The sequence below is a fragment of the Micrasema longulum genome, unplaced genomic scaffold (assembly GCF_059751315.1).
Source record: "Micrasema longulum isolate JH-2025_06_02 unplaced genomic scaffold, ASM5975131v1 h1tg001091l, whole genome shotgun sequence".
In the NCBI taxonomy this organism is placed as follows: domain Eukaryota; kingdom Metazoa; phylum Arthropoda; class Insecta; order Trichoptera; family Brachycentridae; genus Micrasema; species Micrasema longulum.
The window spans coordinates 272947-294394 of record NW_028278279.1 but is presented as its reverse complement, the minus strand read 5'-3'; the positions used below and the strand labels follow the sequence as shown (position 1 = coordinate 294394).

The 21448-nt window shown below is 30.7% G+C and overlaps 2 protein-coding genes across 2 annotated transcripts in view; one reads left to right on the top strand and one right to left on the bottom strand.

The window, feature by feature from the left end:
• Positions 1 to 12919, bottom strand: part of lute (BTB/POZ domain containing protein 3 lute) — a 97450-nt gene extending 84531 nt beyond the window's left edge. The window contains exons 1-2 of the mRNA XM_088233382.1: positions 12826 to 12919; positions 7754 to 8132 (exon numbers count right to left, since the gene is read on the bottom strand). Coding sequence (XP_088089508.1) covers positions 7754 to 7811 — 58 coding nt within the window. The 5' untranslated portion in view covers positions 7812 to 8132; positions 12826 to 12919. The remainder of the gene's footprint in view (positions 1 to 7753; positions 8133 to 12825) is intronic.
• The window catches only part of Brf (Brf RNA polymerase III subunit), a 131570-nt gene that overhangs the window by 89698 nt on the left and 20424 nt on the right, over positions 1 to 21448 (top strand). The gene's annotated exons all lie outside the window — the stretch shown is intronic.

Below are 21448 nucleotides of genomic sequence, written 5' to 3'. Positions count from 1 at the left end.
TGTTTTAATTTTTCCATTAAATTTATCTTTTTTATTTAATTTTAAAAAGGAATTTGTATTTTCTTTGTATACTCATATTGTATTACTAGTTACTGTAATGATCATTTTTTACTGTTACCAGTAATAACTATATTTGAAATATGCATACTTAAAATAAAAATACAGATTTTTTCTTTGGAACAAACGTATTTTTAAGTATTTTTGTTAGCTAATGCAATTGACGTTTAATTATTTTTTACTCTATCATCTTTTTTGTTAGATCTTCTTATCGTTTTTGTGTATTTTGGTTGATTTTGTATGTTTTCCTTATTTATTTATTTAAAAGAAACAAACAGTCGACAATGATATAATAACATTTTTTTAAATACAGTTTAAAGACAGACCAGCAATTTTTTAATATAAAAATCATACATATTATTAAATTGCGTTACAACAAAAGGATGTGTTTATGTGTATTTGTATGAGAGTAAGTGTAGATGTGTATTAGTGTGGAAGTAAGTGGTCAGGACTGTGAATCATTGAAAAGTAAGTGGGATCGTATCGCAGCCAGAAATAATAAGTCTTCATTTATTTTTAAATAAATTAAGGGGTATGTAAAATATATCAATAGATGAAAAAAAAACATTATAGTTAGAGCAAGAACGATAGAGGAAAAAGTGTTGTGTATAATTAGTGCTACAGACTGGCAGATGGATAATAAATACTTGTCACACGAAAGGGGACATTAAGATTAATTTTAGAGGGTAGGTTAAAAGTCTACTTTATTATTTAATAATTTATGTAAATAGCATAATTCAGATACAGTGCGTCTATTTTTAAGGGTTAAACATCCATTTTGTTTGGCACATTGGCTGTAAGTACAAAGCGTTTTATTGTTTATATAATATAGGTATTTTAAAAATTAAGTGTAAAAAATAAAACAGAAAAGTAATCAACTGTCGGGAAAATACTAAAAAAGTTTAAAAAAATCCAATTAAAGACGTTAAAGGTAAAATATACCCGAAATTTTTATGTAAATTCATTGAATTCAGCCTTTTTTTAAAATTAAAAATGTAGCAAGATTTAATTTTTAACAGATACATTTATAAACGGAATACTTAGGTAAAGATAACCAGCACATATCCTAAGCATGTCGTATGTGTTTGTGATGTATGCCTTTTAATGTACTTATATATTTTTTTAATTACCTATACATAATAAACATTCAGTACCGCACACCTACGCCGTACATCTATTATGTCCCCGACTGTTTATCCCTAGATTTTTTTCTGTAATACACATGAAGAAATTGTCTAGTTAACATTGAAACCCAGTTGACCTTATATTGCAACAAGTTACTTCAATACCCCGATCCTTAAACAACTTCACCCCTATCTTTAGAATTCATACCCGTACAGAGCCGGACCTAAATATTATAGTCTAGAGTCGCATTACAATAAGAAGTTAAAAAATTCGCCGATATTTATCGATTTGTATAATCTTCATTTTTCGCACAAACATTTTAATATTTTTTATGCATAATTTCGTAAATATATTCGGCATTATGTAACCCATAAGACTCTGCTGTTATTTACAGTATGTACGTTTATTACATAAATAAGTTACGTATTCCCAACTTTATAAGTCTATAATCCAAATAGTATCAAAATAAAATTTTCAATATCGTTATGTTTTGTGTTTTTCAAAAATAGTTTGTATACCGTGCGCCCGAAGACAGCAGATAAAACTGTGTCTAGTTCCCATAATAGACTATTTTTGTAAAAACGAAATAATAATCACACGCCAGTAGTAAATATCTATAACGTATGTATAAAATGACTGCTCTAGTGTCATAATCCAGAGAGAAAATACGGGAATGCGTTTGTATGAAGAAAAGTCGGACCACTTTTCCTCTTAAAATCAAACATTATTAAGTATACTTACAAAATTTTACTCACAATGCTTTTATGTAACCATAGAAACAGGTTTGGTGTTTTTAATTAAAACCATCTACCTATAAATACACAAAGACGTACCCGGAACTCTCTAAAATAATGACACTTAACTCATGCCCAAACGCTCAGTCCTCCTCTACGTGTATTTAGTCAATCTTCAACCGCCAGCAGTGGTTTTGACGTGAGCTTGATATTTAATTCGAAACTGAAATGCTTGATTGTGTCGTAAAAGCGTGTAAAAGCCGTTTAGATAAACGTAAAAAAGATGGTGTAACTTTTCATTGGTAAGTAGGTACCCAATTACTTGTGTATGATTGAATTCCATAAGTTCAAATAATTAATTTTCAAGTATTGAATTTCAGTAAGTATTTTGGTACTTCTTTATGGTTGAATTCCAAAACTGTAAATAATTTATTTTTGAATATAGAATTTTTTTTGCAAATGTCTATCTGTGCTCTACTTACCAAGAGTGGTGCATTTTGTGTAAGAATCCGTTTTGCTAAAATATGACAAATGTCAGTTACAATATTTGCGCATTACTAAAAATCCATTTAAAATAGGTCAATGTGTATAAATTAAGAAATTGTAAGAAAGTTAATTTTAGTAGCCATTAAAAATAATTGTTTGTAAACGTTGAAATGCAAACTTTTTGAATGTACAAAAAAATAACATTCTCCGAATTTTTCAATATATGTATTTTTGTCGAATGCTAACCTGGAAAATCAATGAAAAACATATATTTTTCTAACTTTTTTCCACTTAGCATATAGAAGATGTTATTATGTATAAACTTTGAGGACGTAAATTAGAAAATTTGGCATAAAACCGCACGTAAATCTGTCAAGTCATTGTCGAGTTTTTGCGAGACTAACAACGGCAATTCATTTTTGTATGTATAAATAAATAAAAAAACAGTATTACAATAATTTGTTGTTGGAATGAAATAATTTTTTAAAAATAAGTCATTTCGAGTATGTTACCTATGCATAAAAGCATTTTTTTAATAGGGAGAAGCATAAATAAAAAATAAGAATTTTGAAATCTATACCTAAGGGTAAGCATACCTATGTGTTAAATAATTAACTAATAACATAGCAAGTGCTAAATTAATCTTTAAAAAAGCGCTATTTTATTTTTTTATTATATTTATGTAAAAGTTAAATCGCAGTTTCGTATATTTATATCAAGATGCTAAAGATTTTCTTTGTCCGGTACTGGCTACAAGTGTCAATGCCCGCATCTGCTGCAGTTACTTGGAATTACATTTTCCATCGATGCTAAGTATCGCAATTCGATATAATAACGCAATAAAATCTTCATATCCCATTTAGCATGTGCACATCTTTTTATGTATGTAATTTATTGAATTCTCTCAACCGTCCCACTTTGGAGAATCAGAAGCAACAATTTGTGTACGTATCTACAATCTTTTACCAAAAAATTAATAGGTAGGTACAATTTGTGTTGTCATTAATGTGGTACATTTTTTGGTGTTTCAGGGCCAGGCCTCAAAACTTTAGAGGAGCATTCCTCGTAGTGAACTTAAAAAAAAATCCAAAATTTTTAATACTTTTTTTTTAACAAATTACAACAGTGGTGGAGAATACCTTCAATAAGGGAATATGGAAGTTTAGGCATTTACAGGGATTATAACCTGTCATTGGCTGGTTTAAGTTGCCACTTTACACACTGTGTAACATTCACTATTTTGCCTACGTTTGAACATCCATATTTCTTCAGTTCTTCCATTTGTTTATTTAAGTGAAGTTAAAGAGCTGAAACCTTTATTGTTGTGAATAGATTTATCAGACTGAGTTATTTCACATACGAGGCAACGCCTGAAAACAATTTTTCAATTTTTGAACTTCTTCTTCTTGGACCAGTTGGCTTCATTACAATATTTGAGTTTGTCCAAATGTTCGTAGACAAAAGACTAGATTTCACACCCTCGGGAGTCATTAAGATTAACAAATTACAACAGGGATGGAGAATACCTTCAATAAGGGAATATGGAAGTCTAGGCATTTACAGGGCTTATGACCTGTCATTGGATGGTTTAAGTGGCCACTTTACACACTGTGTAACCTTCACCATTTTGCCTATGTTTGAACATCCTTATTTTTACTTATTTTTTTAATGAAAATAGTTTATTTTGTACACTGGCAATATTTTAGACAAAAAACTCAGTAGTCAGATGGCAGAAGGGATCATCTGTATTTTTTTTGTTTTTTTTAGTTTTCAACTATTTTAATAAATATTTCGCTGAATACACGTAGAAAAAAAACACATTATTTAAAATGCTAATTAGTTATTGAAAAGTATTACTAAAATATTTTCGTTTGTGGATTAAAGTCTAGAAAATGAACCTTATTTCAGTTCTCCTAATTTTTTTGTAAATTACCAATTGTCTTCTTGACTACCGAACCGTGTTTTCCTCTACCCCGTGCTGAGTAGACACATAGACAAAACAAAAAAAACGTTCTTACAAATACTCACAATACAAAAAACAATAATTTTACATGCCTAACGCAACACAAGCAGCGTTATTTTTTATCAACAAATCTAGCACCTACTAATTTTTATATTCACTCGCATATTCAGAAACTGCATGAACAACTTGTCAATAAATTAAGCTCTGCTGATGTATTTTGCTGTTCAATATCGATTTTTAAAAAAAGAACTTTTATTCAGGGTAGAATCATTTATCGAGTTATCTAGCCATTTTGTGCTCAAGTCCCACTATTTTTAATTATTTTTTTTATTTAAATATTTTTTTCCATTTGTATTTTGTATACTTTATCACTTCGCCGTTTACTACTTGCGTACAGTTTTTTTTAAATGTCAAAGCCCGCTGAGGTTTAAAATATATTGAATAAATAAATATATTAATAAAATAAGCTAGCTTAAAATAAATTGGAATAATATAAGAATTCAATAAAAACATCAATGAAAATATTTTAATAATTTAATAAGAATATCAAAAAAATATTTTTGTACCTCTGAGGCAGACCGATGCTAATCCAGAATTTGATGAAATGACATTTCGATTTTCGTATCCAGTTTATGATCATGTCCATTGATTTTGAATAAATGTAAGTCTCATAATGAAAGAACCAATGTATTAAGATGCTGAACATACAAATTAATATTCTGAATTATTAGAAATCACTTAGAGAAAATAGGTTCTTTAGGATATTGTTGAACATTTGACGTTTGGATTTGCATCCGTCTGCCTCCGAGGTACAGAAATATGTATGTATAATACAAAACCAGTAATAAAAACACAACATTCTATAATGAATAAATTAGTTCATAATTTTCAACAACATTTGACTATATCGAGCCATGATCGCCAAAACATCGTAAGCGACAGGAGTAAAATTTTATGGGAGAATATTTTTTCTTCTTTATCAATAAGGAATATACTTTGAGAACCAAGATTTATTTCGAAATTTTATTTTATTGATATCAGTAAAGTAAATAATCTAAACAGAGTTCGTTTCTCAAAGTGTATTTATCGTTAATTTAGAGTAAGAAGTGTTCTGTAAAATATTGTTTTTGTCGGTCACGATGTTTTGGCGATCATGGCTCGATATGCATATGAATAATTAGCATTTCATTCAATTACAAATTACGCCGTTAAATGTTTTTTGTGGTTCGATGTTAAGCAACTTGTAACCAAACTATTTTTTTACCACTCTACATGTAAACATAAAAATGATGCGCGTTTGAAATTACTATACAGGATGTTCTTTAAACCCTGGCACATCCGAAACCACGATGATCAGTATAGGCAAGAAGACATATTAGCATATTTAAAAAAATATTTAGAGAGAATAAATTTTGCGGTTGACGGAGTATCCTACTACCCCCTCCCCCCTCCTCGTTTCACCCCGGAGAAATAAGCAACCATTTGTTTTTTTCTATATTTTATTTTTTATGATTTTAGTCCTTCTAAAAAAATATTTTAATGTGCTAATATGTCTTCTAACTTATACTAATCATCGTGGTTTCGGATGTGACAGGGTTTAAAGAACACCCTGTATATTGAGAATATATTATGGAAATAAAAAATGAGTTAAATTTACCGAAAATACTTTGTCCCCCACATTTTCTTCTTTTGATATCAAAAACATTTTCAACGTTGTTGAGTGACATTTTACACTTATTTATTTATACATTTGTGTAAACCACTGTAATTTTAGAGTTATACGTCGACCGGTTTTGAGGTTACTTCCTCATCCTCAGAATTCGAACTGACTTAGAATTAACTAATGTAAGTGAATATTAGTATATAATCACCTACCTACTTTTTTAGTCTACCGGTTTCGAGACGTACTCGTCTCTTCGTCAGGACTTATTAGTCAAAAGAGCCAAAGATCAGCAGTTAAACGGTTAAGATTTCCTTTCAGAGTCAAATTCCTTAATCTTTTAAACTGTTTCTTCTGTAATGGCAACGTACCCTATTAATAAAGTACGTGCATAAGCAGCAGAAAATATCCGTATTCGCTCTCCATTTTGACTAGAAATTATAGGAATTGGCGATGGTAAAAAGTTTTAGCTAAAATTGTGATGATCTTCTTTTCTTCTTCTTCTGCAGCCTTATTCTCTCCACTACTGGATAAAGGCCTCTTCCAAACGTCTCCATTCCTTCATATTACCCGCTTTCATCATCCACGTTTTACCGGCAATAGAGGCAATGTCGTCGACCCATCCTTTCTGTGGCCTTCCAACACTTCTTTTGTTTGCCCACGGTCTCCACTTTATTATTCTGGGTGTCAACCTGCCATCATTTTGCCTCGCCAAGTGTCCTGCCCACTGCCATTTCAATTTCGCAGCACGATCCATGATATCCACGACTCCGGTTCGGCGCATTATTTCTTCATTTCTTATTTTGTCTCTTAGACATACACCGAGCATCTGTCTTTCCATGGATGATAATGTAGAACATTAAAACATCTCTTCTGGAAATGTCTGCGCACAAAGCGGTTATTGTTGAATGATAAAATGGTAAAGACGCATCTCGTGATTAATTTTTGACTTCAAAATATTTTTTTAAAAAAACATTTTGCCCCACCTGCATCATTGAAACAATTTTATAGAGTTTAATATTATGTTTTTCCATGCATTTAATGACAGCATTTGCAATAATTTCGCCACGTGTTGGAACTTTCAGTGGCAATAATCCTTGAAGTTGTTCTTTAGAACTGGTGGACGAACTAAATCGAATGAAGGTGTAACGTGCGCTGTGTGAGCCCCGGTTAAGTGGCTAAAGAGCCGCATGTGGTTCGCGAGCCGCAGTTTGCCGACCTCAGCCCTAAGGGGTATTTAAAATTACACTGGAATCTCGTTTTACACGGTTTCGTAATAATACAGTCCAAATATGAAAACAAAACAAAACATCATTAATTTAACAATGCGTAATAGTAATATAATTATATTGTTAATTGAATGGGCATTCACTTCGTAACACTTCATAATATTTGTATTATAATTATGCTATTCGTTATAGGAATGCCCTACATTCTTTGTTTTACTTACTTGGCGTATAATATAAATATAAAAGTGATAGTTAATAATCTTTGTTACAATTTTTTCAAGTACATCAAAATGTCACGTTATATTATTTAAGAAAAGAATTATGATTCAATAAATGGCAAACCGTTTTCTTTTTTAATTTCCGTGTTGATTTTTATACAGGGAAAACCTATCTTGCGTTGTTCTTTCTTTAGTAAACCTTTGTTAATGCTTTTTTTACACGATCCTGTATAAATAATTACAAAAAATAAGCAAAATAAAACCCGGTAGAGGTTACTTACAGTTTTCTGCTGACGTCCCTGTTGGCGAACTGCTACTGGACGCCTCACACATGCTCATTGTCTTTGTATTCCGGTACTGTCTTTATCTTCTTTATAACTCTTATTGTCATAGTATTCCGGTACCGCCATTGTATCTAAAACGCACACATGCTTATTGTCTTAGTATTTTGGCACTTTCTTAATTGTCTTTATAACTCAAACATGCTTATTGTCATAATTTTCCGATACTGTCCCTATAACGTACTCATGCTCATAGTCTTAATATTCCGGTACTGTCTGAATTGTATTTATAACTCACGCATGCTTACTGTCTTAGTGTTCCGGTACTGTCTTAATTGCCTTTATAATTCACGCATTTCATCCTTTATACTTCAAATGGCTGCACAAGTATGTAATGAATAAAATAAACAATAAGGACACGCCAATGGTAAATATCTATCGTCTGTAGAAAAAAACATAACTCTAGTTCCATATATAAAAAATGTTTTCTTACACCCGGTAAAATTTATTCATTTGATCTTTTCATTGTATGGCGAAGTTTCTCGAAAATGTATTTTTTAAAAAAGATTCTAGTAAAAATGAACTTGAAACGCCACAGGACGTCATGTGAACAATAACCAATCAATTAAAGCGTTGTTACGTGTCGTGATAGATTTCTGGTTTCCGGGTAGCTAATTTTTCAACGTGTAGTGTATTTTGACAGTAACGGGGTTTTACTTTTAATTGGCTGCACAACTCACACACGACAACTCGCGACGTCACGGGTGGAGTAATTTCGAAATTACAAAATTTAAAAAAATCATAGCGATGATAATACGATACATCTTTATATATATATAATTCTTCTGTACGTGTGTACGAGATTGAAATCCTCCTAAACGGCTGGACCGATTTTGATGAAATTTTGCGTGTGTGTTTGAGCGGGCCCGTGAATGGTTTAGATTTACAATTGGACCCGGTATGTGAAACGAATAATATTAAAATGTCACTTAATATATAGGTTATCGAAAATTCGGATATCGGAAAGATGTTTGCTGAACCAGCTAATAGCGAGCAAGCCAACTTTCGAGCAGGACAACGTCTGTCGGATTCGCTAGTAAATATATATATTTTTTAAATTTTGGCTAAGTTTGATAGTCAGTTTACAAATAAAAAACCACTGAACTTCCTCATTATATTTGTGTAATGGATTCTCAAGGAGAATCGCGAAGGCCTTAAATAATCCTTTCCGGATCTTATCCTTTTCAACGCCCTTGTCTTTTGCTTAGGCCCCTATTCCTGTACAATGGTAATTAATTTCCATATTGTGTTTAGATATTAGTTCGAATTATTTGTTACATACTTAAAGAACCTTCAGTCTTAGATCACTGTTCATTTTAATGCCTTAAGCGATTCGGCTATCAACACCAACAAGCTACAGAAAGTGGCTTGGTAGGATTTTAGTTTTAGTAAAAATATGATAATTGAAATTTTAAAACTGTAAAAATGCATAATTATGTTTATTAAATAAAAAAAAAACAATGTAATAATTTTTCATTAATCATAAACTTGTATCTCAGTAATTCAATTGTTTGTGAACGAATAAATAAATAAATCGCACCCCTAGAAGTACACTGTGGTGCGTCAAAATCGGTCATTTTGCAGTAGAGAAAAAACAAACTTTTAAAAATGTATTATTGCTCGCGACTTAATGTATTATTGCACTATAATCCCCATTTTTCTTGTATTTGCTCATTTGACTGTTAAAATATGAGATGAATATTTTAACATCATAATTACTGCAGAGTTCTTCTCGGTATTTTACTCTATTGATTTCAAAGAGTACTAAGTTTGTTTTATATCTTGCTCAGAAAAAAACGTATAGATACGTCACTGTTCTCCGAAAAAAAAGGGAAAAAATGTGGTTAAACTGCATCCATAACTCTTAACAGCCAAATTTAGATTTACGAGTACTTCTGGGCTTGCGGAATATATCGTAATAGATCAAACAATCAACAACTTAAACACAAAAGTATCGATCAAACTTCTTCAGTTTAGTTTAACCAATTAGTTACTGACCATGGAGCGCTTTAACAAACAAAAAAAACTTTACGATCTGAAATTAACTGGATAAGTAATAACTTTTCGAACTGTGCAACATTCACCATTTTATCAACAATGTTTTGGGTTTGTCCAATTTTTTGTAGACAAGGACTGGATTCAACCCCCTAGGGAACTGTTAATGTTAACATAATACAACAGAGATGAAGACCATTTTAGAGAAGGGAATATAGAAGTCTTCATAAAAATATTTTCAGGCGTTGCCTAGTATGAAGGTAAAATAAATCAATCATATGAATCTCACCCGCAAAAATAAAGGTCTCAGCTTTTTAACTTCACAAACGTCAACAGATGGAAGAATCGAAAGAATATACATGTTCAAATATATGCAGAATGGTGAATGTTACACAGTATGTAAAATAGCCACTTAACATGATGACATGACCATGAAAAGAAAAGAAAAGAAAAGACGGTATCGGTGATTTAACGTTTTGTAATTCTTTAGGTAGAAGATTGATAGATCTTGGACCAACATGTAAGGAGAGCCTCTGTGCGAACTTAGTTCTGCATCCTGGAACTGACAGTACACTATCGGATCTATTACTAATACGATTTAAATTATTACTAAACGATTCCCTATTCAAGTAATCGTATTTCAGGCGCTGAAATAAATATAATTTTCTAAAACTAATTCTTGTCGAAAAATCTAATTGGTTTTGTCGGCCTCGTGGTGTAATGGTCAGGGCATTTGCCTACCATGCAAGAGGTCTCGGGTTCGATTCCCGACATGGTTGATATGAAATATTATTTAAAAAGGTGTTTTTACACTAGAATATTTCCTAAAATAGTCCCTGGACTGGTACCTGAAGCGTAAGACTGATCACCTTACCTTCATGTAACAAAAATGATCCAGATACGCTGCGATCGGTGTACCAATGCAGTTCCCTATGCAACATTAGGTACGGAAAGGGAACGATGATGATGATGATGAGGACTAAGGAGTTCACTATCTACGTATAATTTATTACTCAGAAATTGTCTATGTTTTTTTGTAAATTATCTTAATTGTATTTTTCTGTGCAATTTCTATTAAGCGACTATGCACGTCCAAGATTCATCCCCACCCTATGTTCGTTTGTTAATTGTTTATGTTCCGAACTAAATTAATTAAACATACCTTAATGTTTAAAACTCAATACAAGAAAACTCTTTTTTTTAATTTACATTCTTAATGCTCGCATGTTTTGGTACTGAAAAAAATATTCACGTCTGCATCTTAAATGAACTATCAATCACATTTAAGGTTATTCAAAACATTATCGGTCATTGGTCCTAAAACCAAGAAAGATTTATTGAACATACAATTCATTATAGTTTAATTAACAACCCACGCCATAAAAGCACTAAGTTTATATGTTACATTGTTATTATAAAATTTAACACTATTACTAATTATTATTGTTAAGTAAGTTTATCGCCCAGTTCGTTAGTAAAACATGTCCGAAAAAAATAAGTCACGTATTTAGTTATAACATATGACAACAGAGATGGATATCGTTTTAGAGAAGGAAATATGGATGTCTAGGCAATTACAAGACGTATGACCTGTCATTGGCTGGTTTAAATGGCCTCTTTACACACTGTGTAACATTCACTATTCTGCCTGTGTTAGAACATCCCTATTCCTCCAAGAGACGTTAAAGAGCTGAAACCTTTATTTATGTGGGTGAGATTCATCTGACTGAATTATTTCAGCTACTAGGGAACGCCTGAAAACATTTTACAATTTTTATACTTCTTGGATCGATCGGTTTATTATCGGTTTTTTTATACAAATACTGGTAAAAATAATATTAAGAAAATGTTAATTTTTTTTAGTTTTAATTTCATATTTTAGTTTATGCGAACAATATGCTACATCGGGCATTAAAAGGTTAAAAAACACAAGAATGTAAAGAAAACAAGAAATGACGATATTTATGAACCTTTTTTTAAAAATATAATAATGAAAGCTGCGGAAACAATTATAACTTCAAATCTTCAAAAAAAAAGAAATCACCCTTTAAACATTAGCTGAATTACACAGAATACGTGCAACTGACTTTTTGTTTCAAATTTTATCGAAAAATTTTACCCTGGTGGTGACTTTTTAAAATAAATTATAATTGATAGGATGTATACAACACGATAAACTAATCTTCGAGTGATTAATACGTTTGAAATCACTTTTATTCACCGATTATCGGTATGTAGCAGATCGTCTACATTGGGCATTGTAGGGTTAATACCGACTTCGCTAACTTTCCTTTGTTATTGTACAACAAATTATTCAATAATGTATTTTCCCTCGATTTAACGCGAACAGAAGGTGTCGAAAATGCTCACATTGTCTACTTGACGATCCATTTTTAGGACTTGTAATCAAATATTATATATTTAACGTAAAAGCAAACACAGTATTTTGTGGAATAGAAATTTTCTTTCAAATGACGTATAACGTTTACTATTTTAACAAATTATAACAGGGATGGAGAATACCTTAAATAATGGAATATGGAAGTCTAGGCATTTACAGAGCTTATGACCTGTCATTGGCTGGTTTAAGTGGCCACTTTACACACTGTGTAACATTCACCATTTTGCCTATGTTTGAACATTCATAATTCTTCAATTCTTTCATTTGTTGATTTTAGTGATTTAAATGTCTACGAACATTTGGACAAACTCAAATATTGTAAGTTTACTATTTTGTTTTACTTTTGGTGCATAAATTGATTTTTATTCTCACAGTTTATTTTTTAATTTGAACAAAAACGGATAAAACTCATGTCAACACATCCAATATGAAAAATCTGTCTATTTGCTTTCTATTCGCTACTAAGATCATAAAAAATAATACCAAAAAACTCATATATACAGATTTTTGTACTACTAATAAAGCGGACATGATCCCAATGCAATCAATCACTTAAAACAATAGGCACAAATCGACAATTATTTTAGATTTTTTGTGTTAATTCAAATAGATTTACTCGTTGTCTTTTAACTTAAATTTATAGATTTCCGACTAACGAACTGGAAGATCTAAGTATACAAAGTCGCAGTATTCAAGTCCGGTCACCGACTGAATTATTTTCGAAGACAAAAAAATGAAGTTTTATTATATTTATGAGTTGCAATGCGACAGGTCTCCAGGTCACAATATTCTGTTCGACTTGCAAATTGTTGCTTCGAAGAACTTTGCTCTTCGTTACTTCGATTTATTATTTTTATACGCAAATGAATTTGTCATTTTACTCAATGCAGATCCTGTAAGAAATTTGCAAAGGCGTAAAGGTCGCAATATTTTAGGTCAGTGATGCATCTTTGATTGGAAATAGATTTTTAACGTTGACTTATTCTTGTTTTTGTTTATTTATGTCAACGTGTACTGGTGGACCCTGAACATTTTGCTTACTAAACTATTTATATCGCCATGATCGTTGAACAACGACGCATGTGATTTTCTTTAACTTTACATAAGAGCGGTTTGATTTTTTTTTGACATTATACCATAACTTGATATGGACAAGAGTATCATTTTATTCTTAGGTTAGTTATATATATGGGGGCACTTTATATATTTTTGTTGTAGGAAGATACAAACGGTGATGTTGATTTATAATAAATGAAAAATATTTGATTTATTTTCCCATTAACACAGTTAATTTTTCACGCCCATAAAGCTTGTACATACATGGAAGTTATATAAAACATGTGTATACAGGGTGTTCATTAAACCCTGTCACATCTGAAACCGCGATGATCAGTATTAGCAGGAAGATATATTGGCACATTAAATATATTTTTTAGAACGAATAAAATTTTAAAAAATAAAATATCATAAAAAGCAAATGGTTGCTTACTTCTGCAGGGAAGAAACGAGGAGGGGGGAGGGGGGAGACTGATACTGCGCCGCGCTCCCCTCACTTCTTCCCTGCCGAAGTAAGCAACCATTTGTTTTTTTTGTATTTTCTTTTTTTTAATTTTCTTGGTTCTTAATATTTTTTTGATTTTCTAATATGTCTTCTTGCCCATACTGATCATTGTGGTTTCGGATGTGACAGGGTTTAAAGAACATCCTGTATAAACAACATGAAATTTTAAAAATACAATATAAAGCAACAAAAGATAGAACAGTGTTTAGAAGTAAAGTTGGTATAAAAAAGAAGATGAGTATATAAACAACATAAATTTTTAAAAATTGAATAAAAAGAAATAAAAAAAAGGAACATTGTTCAGAAGTATAGTTGGCATAAAAATAAAAGATGAGTTTTTAAGTAATATAAATTTCCAAAAATACATTTTTTTTAAAATATATATATATATTACGAGTATAACGTATAACAGTGTTCAGAAGATTTAGTTGGCATGTAAATTATTTTTTTTTAAAGTTTAAAAAAAAAGATGCTATAGAAGATAGATAATAAAAACAAAAAAATTAGCTAAACAAATAAAATACAAACATATTAAAGAAATAAAGTGTGAAGTTTTAAAGCAGCTAGGTACATAATATCATAATACAATATAAACAAAATATTAAGTTTTATTTGATATGGAAGATATACATTATTTTTTTAAATTTACAATACTCACGCTAAAGACATCGATGTTGTTAGCACATTGGTGAAACTTGCGTAGCGGGTTCGATTCCCACCAGTTGCGAAAAAAAATTAAAGGATTTTTTTTTCTCAATCGCTTTGGGTCTTTTGATATATTTTTTATAACTTCCTTTCATATCCTATCTTTCTCACCTGCTGAAAATCCTCTTAAGTAAAAGCTTATAGGGTGATTTTTTTTTAACTGGACCATTAATCCTTTATAACTGTCCACAGCATGTATGTTACAAAAATCATAAGGAATTAAATAAAATTAGTAAAAATAAAATAAAACACAAATATGGGAAAGAAACTTAAAAACGTGTATAAAATAAAACTAAAAGGCATGGTCTACGACATGATAATAATTGCTGCAAAAATCTTTTTAATGTTCTATGTACAAAAATATTATTTTTTTATCAGGAAGTGGTTTAATGTTATGTGGATGACAACAAATTACAGTTGTACAGCTAAAATACGCTACGAAGGATAGTTAGATAATGGCGGATTAAATCATGCACGCTCATACAAAGTGGTAATTACGATACCAGGCGAGCGTGATATCCATGCCGTACCGACCCGTCTCCGTTCGCAGACCTCCAGCGTTGTGGTAGTAATCTGCATACTGCACGGCGGAGATGTTCAACGCGTGGCCCGCGTACCACGGTCTCGCAACTCTGATAGTTGGCAGATATTTCATCAGAAATTAAGAATTTATTTGAGAAGTAGGGATGTCTAGGGATTTACTATGTATTTACATGTGTGGGCACGCCGTTTATTCCGACTTATAACATGTCCGTCTTTAACTATTTGTTAGATTTGATCTTGCCATGTTTTTCTCGGCTTACCTTGTTTTCTGCATCCATCGACATCCGCTGTTCAATAGCTCTACGTCTTCAAACTAACGCAGCGTTCCTTTCGCAAGTTCTATCCGATGAGTTCTGCTGATTGGTGAGTTGGCGTCCCGGAAATCGGAAATATATCGCAACACTTTCATTGATTGATTCTGAAGAATTTGTGACGTAGTTCAAAGTAGTTAATTTTTACTAATGTTTTCATACATATTCGAGATACTACGCAGTACAATTAACTCTAAATTTTACCGCGCGTAAGAAAACATTTGTTCTATTCAATTTCCTGTAGAACTGAAGTTCTGCATTCCACATTTCGCTTGTTTACTAAAGGTTCAGCACCAGGACTCTGTTATGAAATATTTTGTACTGTGTAAAAAAATGTGTTTTTAAGTTTAAAAAATCTGCATTATGTTTTTAGCAAAATATTTATGCTTATATCGGCCGTCGTATAGCCTTCAAATTTTGCTAAAAACATATCGTACAAATGGAATATTTACAACCAAAACATTATTATCAAATATACGAGGCATATCTAGAATGTAAGAGTACTCAGTTTTTTTTATTTTCAATAAAAGTTACAGTAGATTGTATGTATATATGTTACTTATTTTTCCACGTAGTCCTTTCCCGCTCTATGCAGATTGTAAGTCGTTGCACAAGCTTTTTGATGCCTTCCTCATAGAACTCTCCCGCCATCTCCTTCGTCTACTTCAAGACCTCTTGTTTCATCTTCTCGTCGGTTGGATTTTTTTCCCACCCATGTGAGTATGCAGGGTGGTTCAAAATGTCCCTACAAAACGAGTTCAAACCGTGCAAAAATTTCAGTCGGAGTTTTCCCTTCCGCGAGAAGGAACCTTATGACAGCGCGCACCTCGCACTTGGCGGGATGCCTTATCGACATCTTTCACAGAAACGAACACTACGTGGCAAGTTTTGGTACTAACGAGGGTCGGCCGTGCTCGTTGTGTTCAGGAGACCCCCCACTACCAATCAGTGTTGCCAACTTTTGGAAAAAAAATCTCACAGCACGAAAGCCAAACAGTACTGTTATTTTCTGGATATGCCTCGTATATATACGGGTATATTTCAAATATTATAAGTAAAACTTTTCAGTATATTTTTTCCGCAATTTTGAAAGAACTACGCTTTAAGATGACTTTAACTCGTATAATTTCCTTATTTTTTTATCAGACTGCAGTCTTAAAGCCAAGTTATTTTTTTAATATATCAATTAGGACGTCTCATATTTTTTTTTCCATTTTTGTGAGTGTTACAAGGCGCAACGGACTACCGTAAAAAAGGCTCCGATAAAATAGAAAATGAAAAACTTAATGAAGTCACTGAAATTAAATATTTAGGTGTAATGTTGGATTCAAAACTTACATTTTACCAAAACGCTAAGATGGTAATAAATAAGATTGCAAAAAAAATATCAATTTTGGGAAGGATCAGAAGATTTATTGATAAGGACTCCTGCAAAACTATTTACAAAGCAATTATTGAACCACACGTTAACTACTGTAGTAGCATTTTATTTTTATCAAACAAAGAAAACATAGATAAACTAACTGTATTACAAAATAAAGCCTTTAGAATCATTTTGAAAAAAAACAGATATACGAGGGTAAAGTCGATGGTAAATGAAATGAAATTATTAACATATAAACAAAGAATATTTAACAATACAATGATATTTGTTCATAAAATTATAAACTCTAATAAAAAAACAGAATTTTGGAAAAAAATTGATCGGAACCAGCATGAACACGATCACAATACTAGAGAAAAGAACAAAATTAGACTTCCATTTAGGAAAAAGGCAAAGTCACAAAATTCAATTTTATTTAAAGCAATTAAAAAGTATTACGAAATGGAAAAAAATATTTATGAAGAAAAAAACATATCAAAATTTAAAATAATGGTCAAGACATATGTGATAAACAATTTATAAATTAAATATATTTTCAATGTTATTATTAGAACACACATAACAATATGTATGATATGTGTGCCCTACTTTAAGATTTAAATAAATAAATAAAATAAATAAATAAGAATTGGATGCCCCTGCTGTACATAATCTCGTATTGTTAGATCGTCCCTCGATTACCACACTCCGGAAGGTGAAGTTATTGTAACAAGACTATTCTCTATTGCAAAGGCGTATGAAGACCTTAGTGAAACCTTGTGGAAAGTATTTATTGGTCTTGACAGTGTAATGGGAAATGTATCATTATTTCCTCTTGCGTCGTATAAAAAATATCTACAACGTTTCAGATTTATTTTTTAAATCAAGCCGGTCGCCGGAAGAGTGTGGGCGAGCACCAAAATCAATATTGCATTATTTATTCAATCAAACTGAGTTATTTGCCCGTTTAGATAACTGATTCATATTTAGCATTATTATGCTTATAGAGAATCGAAAAATGCCGTACGTGAATTGGGAAGTCTGTGAAAATGTTAATGTAACCTCTTCGCTATACTAGATTAAATTCCCTTTTTTATGTACCAACTTGTTAAAACAATTATACCTCGAATTCATTCATTAGACGTACCTGTAGAAATTATAACGGACTCAGTATTGATGTAGACATTTTTAACTGCACGTTGCATTTGTACAGAAAATTTCTTCATGGGGTCGATTATTTGGGATAGTTGCTGAATGTACATCTTGAGCGGTTTATGCTATGTATGTGTGCCGCATGTAATGTATATGTTTGTGTATGTTTTATATGTGCGTTCATGTGTGTGCGTGGATGGCTCGAAGTGTACATTCGGTATTTTTATTTATTTTAATTTATTACCTCCATGGAAAACGCAAATGTCAACAATTATCCTTTTTTCACTTAAAATTCTTATTTATTTTTTATTTTTTGTCACATTTAATGTTTATACCTTTTTAATTTATGAAAACTTAATTGGTCTTTTTATGTTAAAAAATTGTTGTTTTTAGTACTTATTTTGTATGACTGTATGTTTTCTAAATAAAATAAAATAAAAAAAAGAAAAAAAAAAGTAACACAGTGTGTAAAGTTATCATTTAACTACTTTGCTAGCGAAAAATGGATTATAAAAAAGAGAAATGTGAAGTGTCTAAAAAAACCGCTAAAAATGAGTATAAAATATCACATACTTCCGATTGTTATCCTTGATTTTCATTCAGGGCCAGTATACCATTATATTGATGTTTTTTGTAAATATTCCTTGATAAAACTCCATAGTTAATGATTTAGATAAAATTATCAATAAAACTTCATGGTTTAGTTTCACTTTTATTTCATTTTAACCAACGAGCGCTTCGCCTAAAGCATCTTCAGGACTGGTAAATTGTTTACAACATTTTGAACTTTTATAATATTTGGGTATAAGAAGATCACATTCAGCTATAGTAGTATTTTATTAAGGGACAGATAACATAAATATTATTACAACTGGTTTGCAAAAACTGTTCATTTCCGAAAAATTACCGGATTCTAATCGAAGTACGGTTTTTTTTTAAATACTGACTTATTTTGTATAATATCGAATATTAATTCAACCGCGCTATTAATTAAAGCTATGGCGCAAGCCTGAAAGCCAAGTATTTTTTAAGATTTTAGTAAATCGTATACTACCCCTAAATGAATATTCGAAGCACTTTTTATGTATGTTTGCCAGTAAGGATGACAACCGAAAGTATGCCATTTTTTAAAACTCATTTTTAGCGATTTTCTCTTAGACGTGGGGCTTTTTTGAGACTTTGTATTATATTGCATGTATTTGCTCTATCCTCCATATTTTTATCACTAACACCTAAAATACACTTTTTCATACATACACTTTTTCATCATATTTTTTTTCATCAAATCTAATATAATTTACTTACGTCGGTACTTTTTTCCACCATAAACTGATACATCGTCATCATTCCCCTTTCCGCATCTAATGATGCATTTGGCACTGCATTGATACACCAATCGCAGATTATTTTAATCACTTTTTGTTACGTGAAGGTAAGATGATCAGTATTACGCTCCAGGAGCCAGTCCAGGGACTATGAAATGTTATCGTGTAACAACAATTTTTTTAAATAAATATTATATAAACTGATTAGGTTTATTGAAAATAACGCTCTTTAAATGCCGTTTCGTATTTTTTAAATAATTAAATTAATGTATGGCATACCTAAATTTATTAAAACATTTCAGTTTTTCATCGAAAATTCTCGGTGGAAGTTCATTGTAATTTGTTATAGAAATGTGATTGTAATTTGTTATAGAAGTGTGATTGTAATTTGTTATAGAAGTGTGATTGTAATTTGTGAAGACGAATGATCCTTAAATCCACAAATTTGGAATAAACAGTGGCCGGTTCCATCTCTTTTACCACGAAACACTTTGTGAAAAGGTAATTCAGACAAAAATAATTCAATTCAATTACTGTTGGGGAATTTTGAAATCTCTATCCTTACTGTTTTGTATAAATACGTTTAATTTTTTTATAAACTCAACACTGGACTCTTGGTCTCATAGAGTTAGGAATACGCTATTATGTATTGCGTATTCCTAATGTATTTATTTGTATGAATATATAAAAAAAATCAAAATAAAATAAAGATTCCAGTCTCGAAGATATCACGAAAGCGATTACTGGTTATTCAGAATTTGTGGATTTAAGTGCCAGTGTTCGTCTTTTATTTTTATAATAAACTAATTTATTTATTTTGTAATAAACTTATACATTCTGATAATATTAGAGTAAATTATGTTATCCATACTAATATTATAAATGCGAAAGTGTGTTTGTTTGTGCTCCCTTCACGTCTCGACGGAGCAACCGATTGACATTAATTTTTGCCTTGGGATAGCCGGAAAGGTGAGAAATAAAATAGGATATTTTTCATTCCGAATTAAAAAAAATACAATGAAAAAAATGTGTAATATATCAACAATTTTTTTTTATTTTTTATTATTTATTTATTTTGTTCTATGTATTTACATAGTCTAATATATATTTACAACACAATATTTACATCTATACTTATTCTAACATTATTTATCACTATAATACACTTAGTATCCTAATTTATAATATTAACTGTTTCATATGTACATTTTCATTAATTATATTCACTATTTACACTATTTACTACCTAATATTTTTCACATATATACTTTTTACATTTAATTTTAAATATATTTACATTAATTTCATTTTTTATGCTTTCTGGCATTTCTTCAAATAGTTTTATTCCCTTGTACATAAGGCAGTTCTGGGACATTGCTTTTGATTTTTTTTCCAGTCTTATATTTTTAGATCCTCTTGTTGCATAGTTATGAAAGAACTCATTATTTTTTAGTTTATTTTGAAAATATCTCGGAACTATTCCTTTAATAATTTTGTTTATTTCATTGGCAACATTGAATTTGATTCTTTGATCAATTGTCATGATATCTAGAACAATGAGCATCATTATTTGAAAATAAGTAGGCGGTAAGGTAGGATGTTAAAAATAATATATTTTTAATTAATTATTAAAAGCTCTTTAATTTACTTGCTTTATCTACGGTTATTTTTATTTGATTTTCGTTTTGGTTTTGTAGTAGGATTTTGGATTTGTGAACAGAATAACGATGCTACGTCACCATAGACTAACGAATCGCCATATTTTTTTCATAGTTATAGTTAGAGGACCGGCAATCGATACAAGCTACTTTCTATCTCGAAAAATATACTATTCTATCGGGAAAATTCTTATTGATAAACGACAAATTGATTAATTACCTCACTAATTTCTCGGTAATACCATGCGAGCAAAACCGCGGGTAAAAGCTAGTATATTATTTAGTGTTTCAGCATTTACTTTGATGAAAAACATTTTGAATTTATTTAAAATAAAACACTTTGTAAATTTACCACACAAGAGTTTAATACATTAAAACACTAATTGTGTTTTAATGTATTAAACTCATGTGTTTTAATGTATTAAACTCTTGTGTGGTAAATTTACATACAATTAATACATTAAAATATAAAACATTAATCATAATACATTTAATACATTAAAACACTAATTGTGTTTTAATGTATTAAACTCATGTATTTTAATGTATTAAACTCATGTGTTTTAATGTATTAAACTCTTGTGTGGTAAATTTACATACAATTAATACATTAAAATATAA